A 19,452-nucleotide genomic window follows, 5' to 3' on the forward strand; every position below is an offset into this window, starting at 1 on the left:
TTGATTGTAAAATATATCGATGGAGAGGGGGTGTGACGTACGTTCAGTAAACAAATGTTTAATTCCATTCCGTTTTTAAAGCTGTCATAACATTTTAGCTTTCAATCAGACATTATTGTGAGGTTTTGTATTAGTGTTCCTAAAATTAAGATATACCAGCCCCCAAAACACATTTGTTTCTAAAAATGTGGCCCCCCGAGTCAAAATACTTGCTCAGGCCTGCTTTACACAGCAAAAACACCCCCTGCTTCTTGTGCAGGCTCTGCTTTTGTGAAACGGCTAAAGGTCAGAGGTCATACATGGACTCACATTAGTGTAAAGAGGGTAGGAGGGCTCTCCAGGCTTGGGCGGGTCTGCCATCAGCTGCAGAGCAATCTGACCTGCCACTGGAGGACAGCCGCTAGTATTGAAGAGCACCTGGATGAATTTCATGGCAGGAGGGTCAATGTTTACAAGCTCCACATATCCTCCACGAAGACCACACCTAGGGGGGGGACCCAACATTATTATTACTACGAGGGCCAATCAGGAACCTTTTTGTGTGTATTGTCACATAATTCGCAGCTTACTCGCCCAGGAAGCCTTTAGAAGCCGAGTGGAAGGAGGCCAGTTCAAGTGTGTCGGAAAAAGGAGGACCCATGTCTGACAGAACTCTCTTATAGGAGACAAACTCTGTGTTTTCTGCAAAGATGCAGTTCTGGTAGACCTGTGGGGGAGCACAAAATGTTCTAGCCAAGTCCACTGAGGAGAGTTAACTGCTAATGCTAGCTGATATGTCGTTGCATTTTAACAAAATAGATAGTTGCATTTTTTTTAATGCTCAATCTGTTGGCATTTTAGCTATTTTACTCATGTCAAAATGTATAAATGGCATGATGCAAGAAAACATAGTGCCTTGGCACTTTTGATACTTGGTTCTATCTTGTTCAGTACCGGCATGCAGGGGCCACGTTGCAATTATGCCTGCCATCTGAGGGCTGCGCATATTAATATAAACGTATAACAGCCTCGTTACACAACTTGCAGAGGCAGGCAACTGTTTTTGCTTATTATATTCTTCTACTTACAGAATAATGGATAACTTGCTTTGAAATTATAAGTCAGGTTTTTAGATATTTTAGTATTAATTTTTGATAACAAAGCTTGGAACATCTTGTTGCACGATGAGATATTATTCAAGTGTAGAACATATGCAGTACATTTGTATGCAAAATCATAATAGAACTGCACTTTTGGCATGTATCGCTATTTTGTTAAGTTTTAGCTTTAGCATATCCGATTAAAATTTGGCACTTTAGCAACCGCCCATTGAAGCAAAGAGCTTTTCCCATGATATAACAATGTATCCACACAGGTTGTTACCTTGTTAGCTGTTAGCATTCTAGCTATTTGTACTGATTGCACTAATATTTTGGGGATTCACTCCAAATAAAAGAGGTGCCAGGACTATGTACTACATATATAACACTTATCTTGCTAAGCGTTAACTTTACAATTGTAGGAATTGCATATAACCTTGAGATTTAGCAGTTTAGAAACAAACGAAATATGTCTACATGTTATCACAATGTGTCTATAGTAGTTATTGGCATCCTAGCTATTTGTATTTGTACTGATTGCACTGAGATTTTTAGTGCATTCTCCCAAAATTAAAATAGATGTCAGGAGGACTTATGTCTGTTGCCCTTATCTTGCGAGGTGCTAGCTCTAACATTTTAGCAATTTAGATATCGCATTGAGATTTAGCACTTTACATACAAGCAATCTAAGCAACAGATGTTCCCATTTTATCACAATATGTCCACAGTGGTTGCTAGTATGTTAGCTCTTAGCATGCTAGGTATTTGTACTGATAGCACTGAGATTTTTTGGAAATCCTACCAAAATTAAAACATGTTTCAGAAGGGCATATGCACTACAGTAGGGCCCCGTTCCTGGGTGGATCTCGCATGAGAGGAAATAGGGGGATTATTAATTTTATAATGCAATCTACTGAAAATGATTGAAAACAACACCCTACGTAGCAACTGACACTGTGGTCAAAGTTTGAATTGCCACAAAACACATTTTAAGATATTTAACACTCAACTTCCATTTGGCGGCTACAATGGATAGCGTGCACCCCCCAATTTGTCACGTTTCATGGCTCAGGTAAACCGCAACGATGGGGCCATGTGAATCCCCTACTGCAGGGGTGTCCAAAGTGTGGCCCGGGGGCCATTTGCGGCCCGCAGGTCATTTTTTAACGGCCCATCTTAAATTACGATTTAAAAAATTAAAAAAATAAAATGTGGTATGAAAGACCAAACAGGTGAAATGTAACAAGAAAATGTTGCAATGTTTACTCTAATAACACACAGGCTGTTTCTTTCTTTAAAAAATAATAATGAATCAACATTAATGTTATTATGAATTATTGACCTATCCAAGGCTCCAATTACGTCACATTAAATATTGCACTTTGAGATATTTTTTTGGGAAAATGTTGCATATTTTGTGTTTGCCATATAAAAAAATTTAGCTGTTTTTTTTTTTAGAGAAGGGCCTAAAATGAACAAACAAAAAACATAAACAACAATACAACTTATAATTGACGGATAGATCTGAAGTTGATCTTGAGATTATTGTGTTAAAAGTAAACAGTAAAAAAAAATTATAATTTTAGTGTGATTTGTTTTTAAGTGTCATCGTTCAAAAAATAATAATGAATTAAAATCAATGGTGCTATGAGTTATTGACCTTTTTAAGGCTCCAATTATTATATAATCTCAAATATTCCACTTAACAATTTTATTGGGTGAAAATATTGCATATTTTTTGTTTTTTCCATAAAAAAACAGGATTTTCTTTGACAAAAAGAGCATACGACTTAAATCTTTAAAAACATATTGACAGATAGACTTAATGTTGATCTAGGGATTTAAAACTTGAATAATAATAAAAATAATAATACTGAATAATGACACATTTATAATATTTTTTTTACCAAAACCCTTTGGGGTCCCTGGGATCAAGCCTGAGTGGAGGCCTAAATGTATATTTTTTATACATATATTGTATTGGTTTTTAAAATATCAAAATGGCCCCCGCTTGCTTTGATTTTTCAGTGTGTGGCCCTCAGTGGAAAAAGTTTGGACACCCCTGCCCTACTGTATGTACATAACATGACAACAGTATGTTAGCAATTTTCATATCACATTGAGATTTAGCACTTAAAAAACAATATGTTGAAGTAAAAGATGTTTCAATGTAATCACAATGTATCCACAGTGGCTGTTATTGTTTAGGATTGTTAAAATTTCCCCTTGCCAGTAAGGCAAAGCCCAAAAATCATCAAGTTGGTAGCAAGCTCATTCAAAATTTAATTTGTCAAAGAATGTTTGATACAGTGATCAACTCATTTTTACACTTCATCATTACGATGCTTATTAGTGCAACATCGCCCTCTGCTGGATCAGACAAGTTTGGCATGCTCCTACATGCTAATCGCTGGCCTTGACGGAGGCTCACCTCATCTGCGAGAAGGAAAAGCTTCTTCTCCAAAACAAACCTGATGACCTCTCGCATGGATCCCCTGCTTTGGATGTGACCTGCCAGAAAGTGAACTGTCAACACGGATGACTTTTAAAGGCCGAGCTTAATTAGGACCGAGACGTTCCCACCTGTAGGATTCCCCGGGTTGATGACATACAAAGCCACAGGTTTGCAGACTTGTTGGGCAGACTCCAGCGCTCGATGCAGCTCCTCTATCTGCAGCTCCCAGCCGTGCTCCTCATCCAGGAAGTAAGGGACCACCACGGCCCCGAGAAACTCCGCGGACAAGGGGGTGGTGCCGTGGCACGGCACTGGCACCAGCACACCACTCCTGGGTGACCCTTCGCTGTTCACCAACATCCTGAGCATGTTCTACAAAAGTGCACACAATTTGCGCATTTATTAAGGAAGGCGAGAATAACACAATAATGGCTGCAATACCGCGAGTGACCACTGAGAGCCGGAATGGATCCATATGTTGTCTGGGTCCGATGGAACGCCGCCGTCTCTTTGGGTGATGAAGTGAGCGACACAGTGGATGATTTCGGTGATACCAGGTGTGTTTGTATACGAGCCTGTGGGGAATAAAACATAATACATTTTATTTAAGGTCCCGCCATCAGTGTGTGAATGTGTGTGTGAATGGGTAAATGTGGAAATACTGTCAAAGCGCTTTGATATACAAGTATAACCCATTTATCATTTATTTATCATATTTCACTGTGGAGTCCCACTTATTTAAGTTTGAAACTAAATTTACATGTTTTATTCACTGCAGATTCGCTGGAATCCAATTTTTCTTTGCTGCAATATCACCTCAACAATGATATTGCGAAAGTAGCTAAAAAGTCGACACCTCTCCTATGCAATTTTTATTATATATGCCATACCTCTAACATATGCCTGTCACTCTGCAGTTGTTTCAACAGCTACCATGCTAACTGTTATCCTTTTAGCGATGTTTTACTTATGTCAAAATGCCAATGTATAAATAGCATTTTGAAAGAACACTAAAGAATGGCCTTGGTACTCTAAGCATACTTGCCAACCCTCCCGATTTTCCCGGGAGACTCCCGAATTTCAGTGCCCCTCACGAAAATCTCCTGGGGCACCCATTCTCCCGAATTTCTCCCGATTTCCACCCGGACAACAATATTGGGGGCGTGCCTTAAAGCCACTGCCTTTAACATCCTCTACAACCTGCCGTCACGCCCGCTTTTTCTCCAAACAAACAGCATGCCGGCCCTGTCACATAATATATGTGGCTTTTGCGCACACACACACAAGCAAATGCAAGGCATACTTGATCAACAGCCATACAGGTCACACTGAGGGTGACCGTATAAACAACTTCAACACTGTTACAAATATGCGCCACACTGTGAACCCACACCAAACAAGAATGACAAACACATTTCGGGAGAACATCCGCACCGTAACACAACCGAACAAATACCCAGAATCCCTTGCAGCACTAACTCTTTCGGGACGCTACAATATACACCCCCTCCCCGACCCCCATCTACCGAATTCGGAGGTCGCAAGGTTGGCAAGTATGACTCTAATCATTATATGATATCTGTTGTTGTGTTCCCTAATTTGAGTGACCTGGACATAATCTGGACTGTACATAAATGCTTATTTTGACAATGTAATTTTGTTTATAAATTATATGCAATCTGTTGTGTTCCCTAATTTGTTTCTGTGTACATGAAGGAAGGTGTGTGTTGCTGAGTCCGACTTGGACATTATCTGGACTGGGCCTGGTTTAAAAAACCCTTTAAACAAATCTAATTTCATTGACAACCTGGTCTGTTGAAGATAAGGCCCTTTTTTAAAAAATAAAATAAAATAAGATAAATAAATAAAAAACATTTTCTTGGATAAAAAAGAAAGTAAAACAATATAAAAATAATTACATCAAAAATAGTAATTAATGAAAATGTTAGTGGACCAGCAGCCTATACAATCATGTGTGCTTCAGGGACTGTGTCCCTTGCAGATGTGTTGTCTATGTTGTGGGAACCAGAATATTGGTAGCAGAAAGAAATAACCCCTTTTGTGTGAGTGGGTGTGGATGAGTGTGCATGGGGGAGGTTGTTTGGGTTGATGCACTGATTGAAAGTGTATGTTGTGTTTTTTCTATGTAGATTTAATTTTTAAAAAAAAAAATTATTTTTTTTTAAATTTTTTATTTTTTATTTTTTTTAGAACAGGCCCGCGGGCGACTCATCTGGTCCTTACGGGCGACCTGGTGCCCGCGGGCACCGCGTTGGTGACCCCTGCTCTAAGTATTGACTGCCACCTTGCTAAGTGTTAGCATGCTGTCTGTTAGCATTTGAGCTTTTGTTAAGGCAAATACATAAAAAGCATGATGTAAAATTCAGTCTAAGCCTGGGCCCCAGGAGAGGGGGTCCAGACTGAGACCAAGGAAGAAGAAAAAACCTCATAGCCATAGCACCCATACACATGTGTGTAAGAGGGAAACATCAAAGGACATTAACAAAACACAGAGCTGATGCAACCAGCTGCCACCCCAGCAGTGCCAATTCTACACACATCCACAAAAGTAAAACAAACAGAAATAATCACCCACACACACTGTCGTGGCCTGTGCGGTGTTCCACGCCCAGAGACGGGAGCAGACCCAACAAAGCAACCAAGAGAGCCGACTCCACCCTCTGCCTCCCACCAACTCTCGGCCCGTGTCCAGTCTGCCTGGATGAGCGAGGATGCGTCCAAGGACACCGAGGCGTCCGATACCTGCTCATTCAGCCAAGACTCCATGAAGCCCGTCCGTCCCGGCGCCCAGCGCCAGCTCCACAGCCCTGTCTTTTCATCCGCATCTCCTCTCCTCCAGTCTCTCCAAACAGACTCTGGTGTGGCAGAACACCCAGCAGCTGGTCCTCACGGCCAAAAGGCTCCCGGGAGGCAAATCCAGAAGCCCACAAAAAAGCACTGCAGAAGTCACGAAAATGCCACTCCTTGTCGCAACCAAGAGGCAAAAAAACCACATGAAAACAAGAGGGAAACACCAGGAACACAAAAAGATGACACAAGAGCTCCTGCCACCAGCAGCCACTACAGCAGCGCCATCTTGAAAAAACAAAACAAAAAAATACATGCTTTTTGACTACGTTTAATCAACTTTAGGTTGATTTGACCAATTAAACGTCGTCAAACAGAATGTTCTTTCAACGTTGCATTTGTGTTGCAAAATGTTGGTTGGAAAATGACCCAAAAAAAAGCATGTTGTTTCAACGCCAGGACCTAATTTGACCTTGTTTTAATGTCTTGTGCCTGCTGGGAATGCTCCACAACACCTCCTCACCATACAGACCACATCCAGATCCCTCCGGTCCACAAACACTTAGCGCAGGGGTGTCCAAAGTGCGGCCCGCAGCTAATTGTTTATTGGCCCGCCACACATTCTGCAAAAATTGCAAAATTGATAATATTGCAAAAATTGCAAAAAACATTTAAAAAAAAGTGGAATGAGGTGAAATCTAACAAGAAAAAGTTGCAATGTTGACACAAAGCTGCCATGCAGGCTGTTTTTTTTCTTTTGTCTTTCTTTATTTTTATTTTTTTTTGCCATTGCTAAAAAAAAAAAAAAGACTAAAAATCTATGTTATAATGAATTATTACTTTAAAAATATCACTTTAAAATGTCTTATGTGGAAAAAATATTGCATATATTGTGTGGTTGCCATAAAAAAACATCAAAGTTTTATTTGACAAAAGAGCATAATACAAACAAAATAATAGTTCAAACGTAAATTCGACAGATATATCTGAAGTTGATCTTGTAATTTAAGTGTTAAAAGTAACAAAAAAATAATAAAAATGTATCACTTTATGAGTGAGGGACCTTTTGGATCCCAAATATATTTAGTAGGATTTTATTTAACATTTCACTGTGATTACTAAAAAATATTAAAGAATTAAAATCAATGGTATCCTGCATTATAATTCTAATTACTAAATACTGCATATTTTAGTTTTACTATAAAAAACTGTAGTAGAATTTCTGACCTTTGACCTATATTGCATGTCTAATGGGAATGTACGCTCATTTGATTTATTTCCCATTCTGTGCCAGTGGGACAAAAGTGAATGTTAAGTCGTGCCAACCTGTCTACAGAATGTGTTGACTGTCTAAAGGATTCGAGTTGTTATGGAACAGATAGGAAAAACAACAAGACATTGACGCATTTAGATAACAAACAATGACGCACAAAAGACATATAAAAAATGGCAGAAGACCGGAACTCGAGAGTGATTTTGGCTTGTGTGTGTCTTGTTTGCTCCGGAGTGACATGTGGTCTGTCTGCACGGCCAACTCAATTCAACCTGCACTTCTGATAATGGGTAAATAAATTTGTTGTACTAAACTACTTTTGTTGCCTGTTTAAGCTTCGGACAATCCACTACACAAATTGGCGTCACAAACAGGATGGTTTAGAAGCTACAGGTCGACAGCCGCTCCCGCTCTCAGTCAGGCAGACAGTGTGCTGCACGCGCGCATAACAAGGTAAGCAGTTTGCTTAAAGTGTAAACATTTTCTGCCTGGAGAGAGCCGGATCGATAAGACTAATTGCTGAATCTATTTTTGATAAAAGATAGGTTTAGTCAGGTTCTCCAAAAACAACCTGGACTGGGGTAAATTATGGTTGGATTGAGTTGTTTTATATGTGATCATTTGTCTGTGTGTTTGTTGAAAACTTGTGATTTCCTGTTTTTAACATAAGGGGATTGTTGATAGAATTTTGGTGGTTTGGAGTGTAGAAGCATAGACTATGTGAGACGAAAAATTTCTCTTAACCTCTTCATCCTCTGTCGTTGCTGGCAGAGGATGCTTCTTTCTGCAAGTGCATCAGAATTAGCCAGAGTTGGATACAGTTAAATTTAAGGCAGGGTTTTGCTAACTGATGTGACATTTGGCCCATACAAATTTATGAAGTCTATGAATGTGCGACATATCTCTCTATGTGGAAACTGCAGCGTTGGAAAAGCCTCATTTTGGGTGACCGTTTGGTGACTCCGGTAAAGGAGATCAACTGAGCTGTATTTGTCACGACGTTCTGTTTAATTGGCTGCAGTATGGATGGATATTGATCGGGCTGCATATGGTAGAGCTTTGGTGGAGCTTTGGTGAAGCTTTGGTGAAACTGTATGGAACTGACCAAAACATGATGACTGTAGAGCATTGGGTGATTATCAGTGACTCTATGGTGCTTTTATGCTGTTGCCGTGTATTGGTCAGGGAGTAAAACCAGGGGCTGCTCCGCTGAATGGGTTAATCGCCGTTGTATGAGTAATGATGGGACCTGTGTTTGTTAATGAGACGGCCAATTCCACAAAAGCACGTGTGCATTAGTTGTTTATATTGGTCCGGACCAGGGGGGCGTGGTTTGTGGGATAAAAATGTGTGTTTTTTAAATTTATATATATATATCTGCGTATGTTAATAACTTTTGTGTAGCACCTGGTTTCTTATCTGGTTTAATTCCCCCCTTTCTTCCCCCCCCTCTCACAACCTCCCTTCACGCTTTTTCTCACAGCCCCGCTATCTGTAAAAGTCTGGAAATTGTCTAAAATGTGTGTGCGTGTGAGAAAGTAGACAAAGTTTATGTACAGAAAACATATGAGTGAATGATTTATCCATTTAATTATCTTATTCCGCTCTCGGAGGTTGGATCGCGGGGGCAGCAGCCTAAGCAGGGAAGCCCCGAATACCCTCCTTAAACTTGATTATTTGTCCATCTAAGAGTGAATGATAAATGTTGTTCTTATTATTAAGGTTCTGATATGATACAGCTGTGCTTCTGGATGAGAAAAATAGTTGTCTATTGCATTTACTTTTAACTGTGCTGGTAAATTCTCTGTGTGAGTGACTGTGTGACGCATATAAAGAAAAAAAAAAGGAGTCTCAGCTGGGAGGCATTTTGAGATAAGAGTGTGTGCGTGTGACGAGGCAGTGTGAATGTCAGCTGTACGAGGCATTGGTTCGAAGAGGAGTGACACTGTTAGCATAGCATTGAGCTAGGTTAGCATTGTGTTAGCATAGCATTGAGCTAGGTTAGCATTGGGTTGGCATAGCATTGGGCTAGGTTAGCAAAAATTTGCTTACTGAGGCATAGTAAGGCTAAGTCAGCATCTAGCTTGGCATTACTAAGTGTGGTTGAACAGTTATTCTCGGTCTGTAGAGTGTGCTAGTAGTAGGTGCTTGCTAAGTCCAGTAAAATAATAGATATATGGAAAATTACACGTTTAAATATCAATAAATAAATACGGATTCTGGGACTTTAAAACATTGTTTAATTCATCATTCATTTATATGTCTAGTATACTTTTTTGGTACAGCCTTGTTGCTTATCTGATCCATCCAGTTTCTGTGTGGAAGTTGAGACAAACACACACGCACGAACATCATAGATTAGGACACACTGTAACTTTGAATTAATAGTTATACAACAAATAAATTAATAATATTGAATTTAAATTTGATAAAGATAAATTGATTATACATTGACATTTTAATTTTTTTTAGGAATAAACACACAATAAAATAAAAGTTAAATTTATATTCTAAAACATCTAGGGGTATCTGTGCAGGCTGTGAAACATAGAGTCTGAAGAAGTACAGATAAGAGCCACTCAGCGCCATTGTCAAAACAAAACGTAGAGAAGCGTTAAACAAATTCTGATCAGAAGGAAGACAGGCCAAAATATGAGAACTTAAGTAAACAGACAGCAAGTAAACCAGAAATAATAATGTAAATAAATAACAAAGAAAGCAAATTTCTATGTGACATTGGTGCATGTAGAATTACAAATAGAGAATAAAACTAAATGGAAATAACTGTCTGCAAGATGAGCATGACGTCATGAATTGTGCTCAGGTTAGTAATAGATAGATAGATAGACAGATAAAATGTTATTGATTCCTTCAGGAGAGTTCCCTCAGGAAGAAGAAGTAAAAAGTAAACAGCAACTAATAAGGGTATAAATGGAAACAGAATAGAAAAATATTACAAGGAGAATAAAAATAGAACAGTAAAATAAGAGAAACTAGGCATTAACGACCATGATATAAAAAAGTATTGCACTGTTATTGTTTTGCATTCCCTGTCATCCTAGCCCCCCCAAAGAGGAGTTGTACAGTGTAATGATGTATGAGACAAAGGATTTTTTATAGGCTAAACCAGTAGTTCTCAAAGGAGGGTATGGTGTTTCCGCCCGGACAAAAAAGGGAGGTACTTGAAGGTATGCCAAGGGGTACCTGAGATTTTAAATATTTTAAAATAGCGACAATTCAAAATCCTTTATAAATATAATTATAGAAGAATAATTCTTCAACAAAATAAATATTTAGAATTAAGTTCACGAGCCCAGATGGATCTCTATTACAATATCCAAAGAAGGTTGATGATTGATTATATGTATAGAAATTTTGATTATAATTTAATCACTTGTTTAATTTTTAAAACGTTTTAGTTATTCTTATTTTTTTTTGTTTGTCCAAATAAGTCAAGTAAGACCACAACAAATGAGCAATATGGTGCACTGTTATACAATTTAATAAATCAGAAAATAATGACATTATGCTGTATTTTATTTATTTATTTTACTGGGAAAAAAGGTTGAAAACCACTGCCCTAAATCATATCTAAAGCTAAAATTATTTTATAAGACTGATTATTTTGGATTATTGTGTTTGTATTGTGAGAGAAGGAGAGAAAGTGAGAGAGAGAGGAAGAGAGAGCAGGTGAAAAAACAGATTGAGGGTGAAGAGGATGGTTTGAGAAAATATGGGAAAAGGATGTTTATAACCATACGTTATGTGAATGGTTTCTAGGAGAACAGAAAATAGAAACATTGTGTGAAGTGTAAGGAAGAGATGGATACAGGATGTTGTTTGTAAAGGAAAACGAAAGTGAAGAAAAGATGAGAAAGTGACAAATGAAGGTATTCGTAAATGGTATGCTGTTGATTGTGGTTAGCTGCAAGTTTGTTTGTTTGTTTAGTTGTTTAGTTGTTTAAGTGAAATGGGAAGAAATCAATAGGAATAATTACATGCAAAATGGAATAAAACTATGAGTGCGATAGATAATGAATGAATAAATGAAATAAATTTATTTTGGTCATATAATCAACCATCAACCAATTTGTGTGAGCAGTTTAACAGTAAATTAGACATATTAACAATCATACACATTTACACACAGCAAAGAAAAGAAAAAAGAATGACCGAAAAAAAAGAATAGGCGGAAGCCAAAGCTTATATTGGCCTATGATATACAATTACTGAACATTAAATTACCTGGAACATCAACGTTAAAAGATGAAAGTAATTGTTACTATATTTTATAATGTTCAAAAAACTTTACCTTTCAAGGGTCTCCAAAACCATAACAAAAAACTACATGTGTTCAGCTCATCACTGAGGATGGTACATTATTTAACTCCTAAAACTGAAATACATTTGTGTTTTTATTTTATTTTACTTGACCTATTTCAAAAATCAATATCCCCCGTAAATGATAGTGTCTCCTCATAATGTAAACAAGTTAAGAATACAAACTGGAAGGCTGTTGTTCTTTACTTGGAAACATAATTGCCATTGTTTTAAAACTAAATTATCTGAACATTTAACACATTATGACTTATAACAAATGGATTGATATGATCATAATAATAATGCTTTGTGTATTATTGAAATGAGCCTTTTTATTTTAAGTATTGGGTCTATATTTCTTTTATAAACATTTCCCCAAACTTCAAAACAATATTACATATGGAAAAATAAATGAATAATATAACATGTGCAGACATTTCTTATTCAGCATGTGTTTAACTTTATACCGAATAGCAATGGATTTGGATATTTTTTTAATATGTTCAATATGCGGCTTCCAACATATTAATGATCAATTACTATTCTCAAGAATGTAGTTCATATACTCTGGCAATTTCCACTTGATTCAACTTTAATTTTTGTTTCACAATTTGACTTTGCACCCTGGACAGGTCGCCACCTCATCACAGGGCCAACACAGATAGATAGACAGACAACATTCACACACTAGGGCAAATTTAGTCTTATTAGTTTCTACATATTGAGATATATTACTTCAAATAACTACTTAACCACTGTTGTGAAACACCTTTCTAATTTATGGGAGTATTGGGATAGGTTTGAGGAAGATGTCTGCTGTGGTGGTGGTTAGTTTGGAAATCAATTTAATAAAAGTAAGTTTAAGTCAGGTAACTTTAAAGTGCAGTCTGACATTTTAGTTTGGAGTAATTTATAGTTTTATTTGGACATTGCAGTATACCATACCATACGCCCGGGAATCGTTTTTGGTGATTTGGCTCCCGGAACTTTTTATGGTCTTTGGTATGACTCGACCGGGGTTTTGAACTTGCGACCTGCCGATCTCAGGGCGGACACTCTAACCACTAGGCCACTGAGATGAAGGAGGCAAACCAAATCTCAACCGCTTTCAGTTAGCTACAGATTTTGAGAGTATAATGCGAATAACTATAACTTTACAACTGTTTGCTGTGAATAGTGTTGACTAATAATTACAAATAACAGCCTACATTAATAATTAGAATAAGGGCCGATATGTAGGGTGTTAAAAAAGAAGAGAAGTGTGATTAGGGCTGGCGCCTAGAGCATGGCCTTGTGTGTTTGTTATGACTAAGTTGGATAACCAGTCGGAGACAGGCAAGGCAAGGCGGGGCAGCTTTGTTTGTGTGGCGTTTTTCATGCAACAAAGTGAAATGAAAGAAAATAAAAGCAAAATTAAAATGCAGACAATACAAATAAAAACAGTGCGGACGTTAAAAGTTAAAAGATTAAAAGATTTAGCTGAAAGATAAGGAGAAACGTGAATAAAAACATTCTTTTGTTTTGGAGAGTATCACGCACAGCGGGAGGTCAGAGTGCAAGCATGACAGCTTGCTCGCGGCTCTGATAGACAAATGATAGTTTAAATTAACTTATACATAATCTTTAAGTGAATTAAAAGGGTACTTAAATACACATGAAGTAGTACGTATAATCTTTGAATTAAGGTTATTGATTAGCAATTAATGGGATAGTTAAGACTGTAATTTTAAAACGTGATATGCAAAATTGAACTAACCGAGAGGATATGAAAACGATGGGTGTACATGTTTTGAGTTCCAAATTCTGGAGGAAAAAACCTCAACAAAACGTAAAACCATACAGACGGACTTGGGTGGTAGCCACGGTTGTGCTAGGTCAAGCGAGGGTGGAAAGGATGTGCAGCCGGGGGACTGCCAGCTTCTCTGAACAAGACAAGCTCCAAAGTTGTAGCCAGAACATGCTCACAAAAAATACAGGTGTGACAGCAGGACGAACAGCAGGATACAAACAGACCCCTGCTGGACATAAGTGTCAACGGACAATGTTCAACACAATCTTTGAAGCATTCCTTTGTGGTCAACCTGCACACACCTTGTAATGACCTGCTTACGAACTGTGCCCTGACAATTCAATACCGCACAGAAGGAACTTCCTGATGTTGCCTGACAGCACGACATCAGCTGACAACTGCTGGGGACGCCTCCCAGGAACGAGTGGAAGACGGGGACTGCTCCAACTGTCCTAGCACTTGCTGACTGAGGTGCGTCCGTGTGTCCTGCCACCCAAACCGCCAAAGTGTATGATCACCAATTAGACGACTCATAATAGGAGCCTTTTGACTCTTATATATGGTGGGACTCAAGGTATGGCCGCTCATGTGAACTATCCTTACAACAATTAGAATGGTATAAGATCGACAACTAATGAACCACATTGTTCCTTTGCTCTCTGTCCTGCCTACGAAACCAAAAATGTAGGTCAAATGATAAAACAGAGCGTAGCTGCCGCTGATTGAACCGATACGCAAATACCACATTTTCAATTATTTCGGTTGTCTGTTAAAAACAAAGCTATTGGTTGCAATTTGGACATTTCTGCTGTAGGCTACAAAGAGCTAGCAGCTACACAACAGCTGAGCTAAAACAAAATTTAAGCATATCAAATATTTATAGTTGCTTATTACATACACAAAGTCGCAGAGAGACAGAAGTCTGTAGAAAGTATTCAGTAACAAACGTGTCCGCATTATTAAACTTTCTACCACAGGAAACATACTGAACAAATACAGCAGTTACTGTCAGACTCTAATCCGGACTACCTTGTCTATCAGAGACATGGTTAAAACCCACAACAACTTTCGTTCTAATTAATGTCCTGGGGGACAAGATTACAGAAAAGACAGATCGAGTGACAAAGGGGGGAGGAATTATGATTTATGAAAGGGAAAACATTAAAAGTAGATCAATTTGAGTATGTTGAAATTAAAATCACATTTTCCTCAGAAATGTATTTCAAGGTAATTGTAGTATACCGACCGACCACAGCTAAAGACATTTTTCTTGATTCATTTTCAGACATCCTCAAACAGCATAGTATGAAAGAAGTAACGTCATGGGGGACGTTAATCTGGACTGGTTAAATAAAACACGTAGAAAGAAATTTAAGGATATTATAAACGGCTTCCACATGATACAAATGATAAGCAGCCCTACTAGAATTACAATTGGATGACAAAAATCAAAGAGAACATCCGTAAATACACGAATACAAAACCAGAAAGAAGAGTGCTAAAATAAAAATACCATTGGATTCTAATAAAGACATGAGGACTCAGCTCTCATAAGAGCAATTATAACAGGTCTAAATACAGATCGTATGATTTTAAAAGTTTGGAGGAACAAAAGTTACAATGTTTATGCGGAAGTCTAAGACTGACTTTCACTTAAAATTAATCAAAGCTGCAAAAGGGAACATTAGAAAGTTATGGAAAACCAGATACAAACTTACGGAAAGAGAGCAAACAAGAAACAACACTATAACATTAAATATCAGTCGCGCTACTATCGCAGACAGTCTGGACATAAGTAATAATTTTAATGAACATTTCATCCAGTCTGTACAAACCCTGAATAAAAAATCCCTCAAAATCAGTGCAAATAATTGTCATTTATTCAGGATGGACTAATTTTAGAATTAACAAATGAAACAAAGTTAAACAAAATCTTCACTGCATTATCAGACTCACGATCTAGAGATATATATATATGGGTTGGACACTATCTTCCTAAAAACATATAAGGATTGTATTATTGCTCGTATAACAACGATTGATAAATAAATCAATAACGGAAAACACTTTCCCTACCACGTCGAGAAACTGCTACTATGATTAAATCCATAAAGCAGGAAATAAAGAAGACCAGAACATGTACAGACCAATTAGCCTTCTCCACGTTATAACAAAAGGAATAGAAAATTTGAAATTAAAAAGTGGCTTTGGAGCAATCAAGGCTGCTCAGACGGTCACTAAGAGGGGCATTATGTTGACACATCAATTTAATGAGTATTATATTTATCTATGAGAGCATTTTTGTTGTAAATTTTGAGGTATGGCTGTTAAAATCTTGGTTGTTTTTACGAATGATGACAGATGTGAACAAGAGCATGTATTGTCTTTGTGTGATGATGTAAATAAGGTGTGGTTGTATTGTATATTAAGAATGTGTCCATGAAGGGGCATTTTAGGACTTTTCTTATCATTGATTACATGCTACAGTATGATTATTTTTTGATTAATTATTGATTATTATGAATGTATATATTTATTATGATTAATTAGTGTCATAATTGTATTGCTTGATTTTTGGATCCCTTTAATTTAGGTAGCCAGGGACTACAGATGGAAAGTAGCTATTTAGATATAATCTGGTACAGAACATATCTGTTTCTGAACTTAATGTTTCTGTGCATTGTCCCATCATAGATAAACTAAATTAAATACAACTATTTAGTGAATTATTGAGGCCACAATAATTCACTAGGTGTTGTAAAATATCAAAGTACTATTGCAAAAGCGAACAGTGACCTCAAACATGACCTGTCCTCCGCCTCTGTTCTTGCTGCGCTTGACTATCAGCTGTCTTTTCTTTTTCTTGGATGTTTCTGAAACTACTAATACTACTACTACTACTACTACTACTACTACTACTATTACTATTACTACGACTAACACTGTCCCTGTGAGAGGGACAGAGGGGGGAGGTGAGTTTGGATTGGGTCAAGTTTGAGCGTGTTGAGGTTTTATTTAATCAATATGATCAATCCGGTACAAGGATAAAGGAACGTAATGATTTAGATTGACAATTGCAGTGGTTGGCGCAAGCAACCCCAACCTCAAAGGAGGGTGCCAATTCAGTAATTAAATGTTTTGTGAATGATCTAATATCCCGACATGGTTTCCCCAAAAAGATTAGGTCAAACAACGGCACCTATGTTAAGAAAACAGGTTAATCTTCTTCAGTCAAAAGATCAGCACTTCCTAGGAAGGTGGAAAGACCATGAGACCAAAATGGTAAGTTTGCAAAATGTAGAATTTGTGTGCCAGTTCCTCTGTGCAGATTTGAGGATGAAAGCAGCCACTCCAGACTCCCTTGCACTCGCTAAGAGGGGCACGGTCAAAGCCGATCCAGGACTAACACCCGATACCTGACTGGAAGGAACCGAGAGGAGAGACAACACCTTGCCAGCGATGACGAGAACGACTAAGGTTGCCAGCCAATGTGTCCACCGGGACTCCAGCAGCTGTGGAAAGAAGTGTCGGGAGTGCCGAAGCAGCGAGGAGGCCTGAAGCAAGCCGAGGGCCTGGACCAAAGCCCAACGCCCCATACTCTGCCCCAGCCTTCCCCAAAGCCCCCACAGCTCCAACTCTACCTGAGTTTTCCCCAAAGCGGCCAGTGCGCACATGCCATTGCACAGTCTGCCCAATGGACTGAACCACACCCCAAGAAGAGACAGAGACAGACTGTTTGAGTGGATCTCTTTCTTCACCAAGGCAGCCAAAAGCCCAACGAGGTGTCGGCAGGCCACCAGCCTGAGGCACCACCGAGCCATCTATACGAGCACTAATCGAACATGGACTCATACGAAATTCAGTTGTGTGTTCAAAATTAATTGGTAATTAACAATATTAGTAACTACATCCATTGCAAATGCCGGGAAAAATATTTTTGCGAATGTCTTACAGTCATAAGTCTATATACATTCATCTATTTATGTTCAATGATGTTCATGATCAAAGTATTTGTTATTCCTTTACTAAATCAAAGGGTAGGCCACTAATTGTGTTCTGTGAGATGGTTTTACTGCAGGCTGGTAATAGCGATCGCTCTGAAGGAGGGTCATAGACGGAATTTTTGCCTCGTATAAAAACATTGAGGTTTTTGCCTCTATCTGCGGTAGAGATTTATTTTAGTGGTCTATATCAGAAATTGTTTTGGTCCAGGGTCTTAAGACCCTGGAAGGCGGGTATGTAGTAGAATTTCTGACCTTTGACCTATATTGCATGTCTAATGGGAATGTACGCTCATTTGATTTCTTTCCCATTCTGTGCCAGTGGGACAAAAGTGAATGTTATGTCGTGCCAACCTGTCTACAGAATGTGTTGACTGTCTAAAGGATTCGAGTTGTTATGGAACAGATAGGAAAAACAACAAGACATTGACGCATTTAGATAACAAACAATGACGCACAAAAGACATATAAAAAATGGCAGAAGACCGGAACTCGAGAGTGATTTTGGCTTGTGTGTGTCTTGTTTGCTCCGGAGTGACATGTGGTCTGTCTGCACGGCCAACTCAATTCAACCTGCACTTCTGATAATGGGTAAATAAATTTGTTGTACTAAACTACTTTTGTTGCCTGTTTAAGCTTCGGACAATCTACTACAAAACAAAGTTGTCTTTGACAGAAAAGGCATAAAACCTTTTTTTTTTTTTACTTTATATCAACCTGAAGTTGATATAAAGATTTACTGTAAGCGTTAAATAAAAAATGATAATAATTTGACTTATTTTTTACATTTTAATGACTGAGACCCTTTATGGTCCCCGGGAGCCCTAAAGGTTAAAAAATAATAATAATCTGTATATTTTGTTAAAGTTTGAAAATGAAAACTATCAAAATGGCCCCCGCATGCTTAAATTTTTCCGTTTACGGCCCTCAGTGGAAAAAGTTTGGACACCCCTGACTTAGCGTCTCTGTCAGCCACAGACCTCCATGAGGGACTGAGCCTTCTCAGTGGCTGCTCCGCACCTCTGGACCACTTTGCCAGAGGATTTGTGGGCACCACTAACTGTGGAGTGATGAGAACTTACCATATATGGCATTAAAATGTTACTGTCGAAAATTGGTTTGACACAAACCTTATCGACTCATATCTCATTTTAAAGCCCTTGATGAGGATTTACCAAATATTGGGGTTAAAATGTTCCTGTCGAAAATCGGTTTTACACAAACCCTATTGACTTATATCTCATTTTAAAGCCCTCGATGAGAACTTACAATATATGGCATTAAAATGCTACTGTCGAAAATTGGTTTGACACAAAACTTATCGACTCATATCTCCTTTTAACAATATTAACTATATGTGTTAAACATGCTTGTATTATCTTTAAACACCTTTAACTTGTTAACAATATTAACTATATGTGTTAAACATGCTTGTATTATCTTTAAACACCTTTAACTTGTTAACAATATTAACTATATGTATTAAACATTTTTGTATTATCATTAAACACCTTTAATTTATTAACAATATTAACTATATGTGTTAAACATGCTTGCATTATCATTAAACACCTTTAACTTGTTAACAAAAACATATATTTCATAAATAAGTAAATATAGATTATATATATGAATGAGGTAGATCCCCGCGACTTGATCAATTGAAAAGTAGCTCACCTGCAGAAAAAGTGTGAGCACCCCTGCTCTACAGTATATAACAGTGATCC

The 19,452-nt window shown here is 37.9% G+C and overlaps 1 protein-coding gene across 1 annotated transcript in view; it reads right to left on the reverse strand.

Annotated features, from left to right (window-relative positions):
• LOC133630763 (alanine aminotransferase 2-like) overlaps window positions 1-19,452 on the reverse strand; it is a 31,985-nt gene that overhangs the window by 3,390 nt on the left and 9,143 nt on the right. The window contains exons 4-8 of the mRNA XM_062022481.1: window positions 3,976-4,109; window positions 3,663-3,906; window positions 3,511-3,590; window positions 570-706; window positions 310-484 (exon numbers count right to left, since the gene is read on the reverse strand). Of these exons, the coding sequence (XP_061878465.1) occupies window positions 310-484; window positions 570-706; window positions 3,511-3,590; window positions 3,663-3,906; window positions 3,976-4,109 (770 nt within the window). The remainder of the gene's footprint in view (window positions 1-309; window positions 485-569; window positions 707-3,510; window positions 3,591-3,662; window positions 3,907-3,975; window positions 4,110-19,452) is intronic.

Source organism: Entelurus aequoreus, linkage group LG16, assembly GCF_033978785.1.
Source record: "Entelurus aequoreus isolate RoL-2023_Sb linkage group LG16, RoL_Eaeq_v1.1, whole genome shotgun sequence".
In the NCBI taxonomy this organism is placed as follows: Eukaryota; Metazoa; Chordata; class Actinopteri; order Syngnathiformes; family Syngnathidae; genus Entelurus; species Entelurus aequoreus.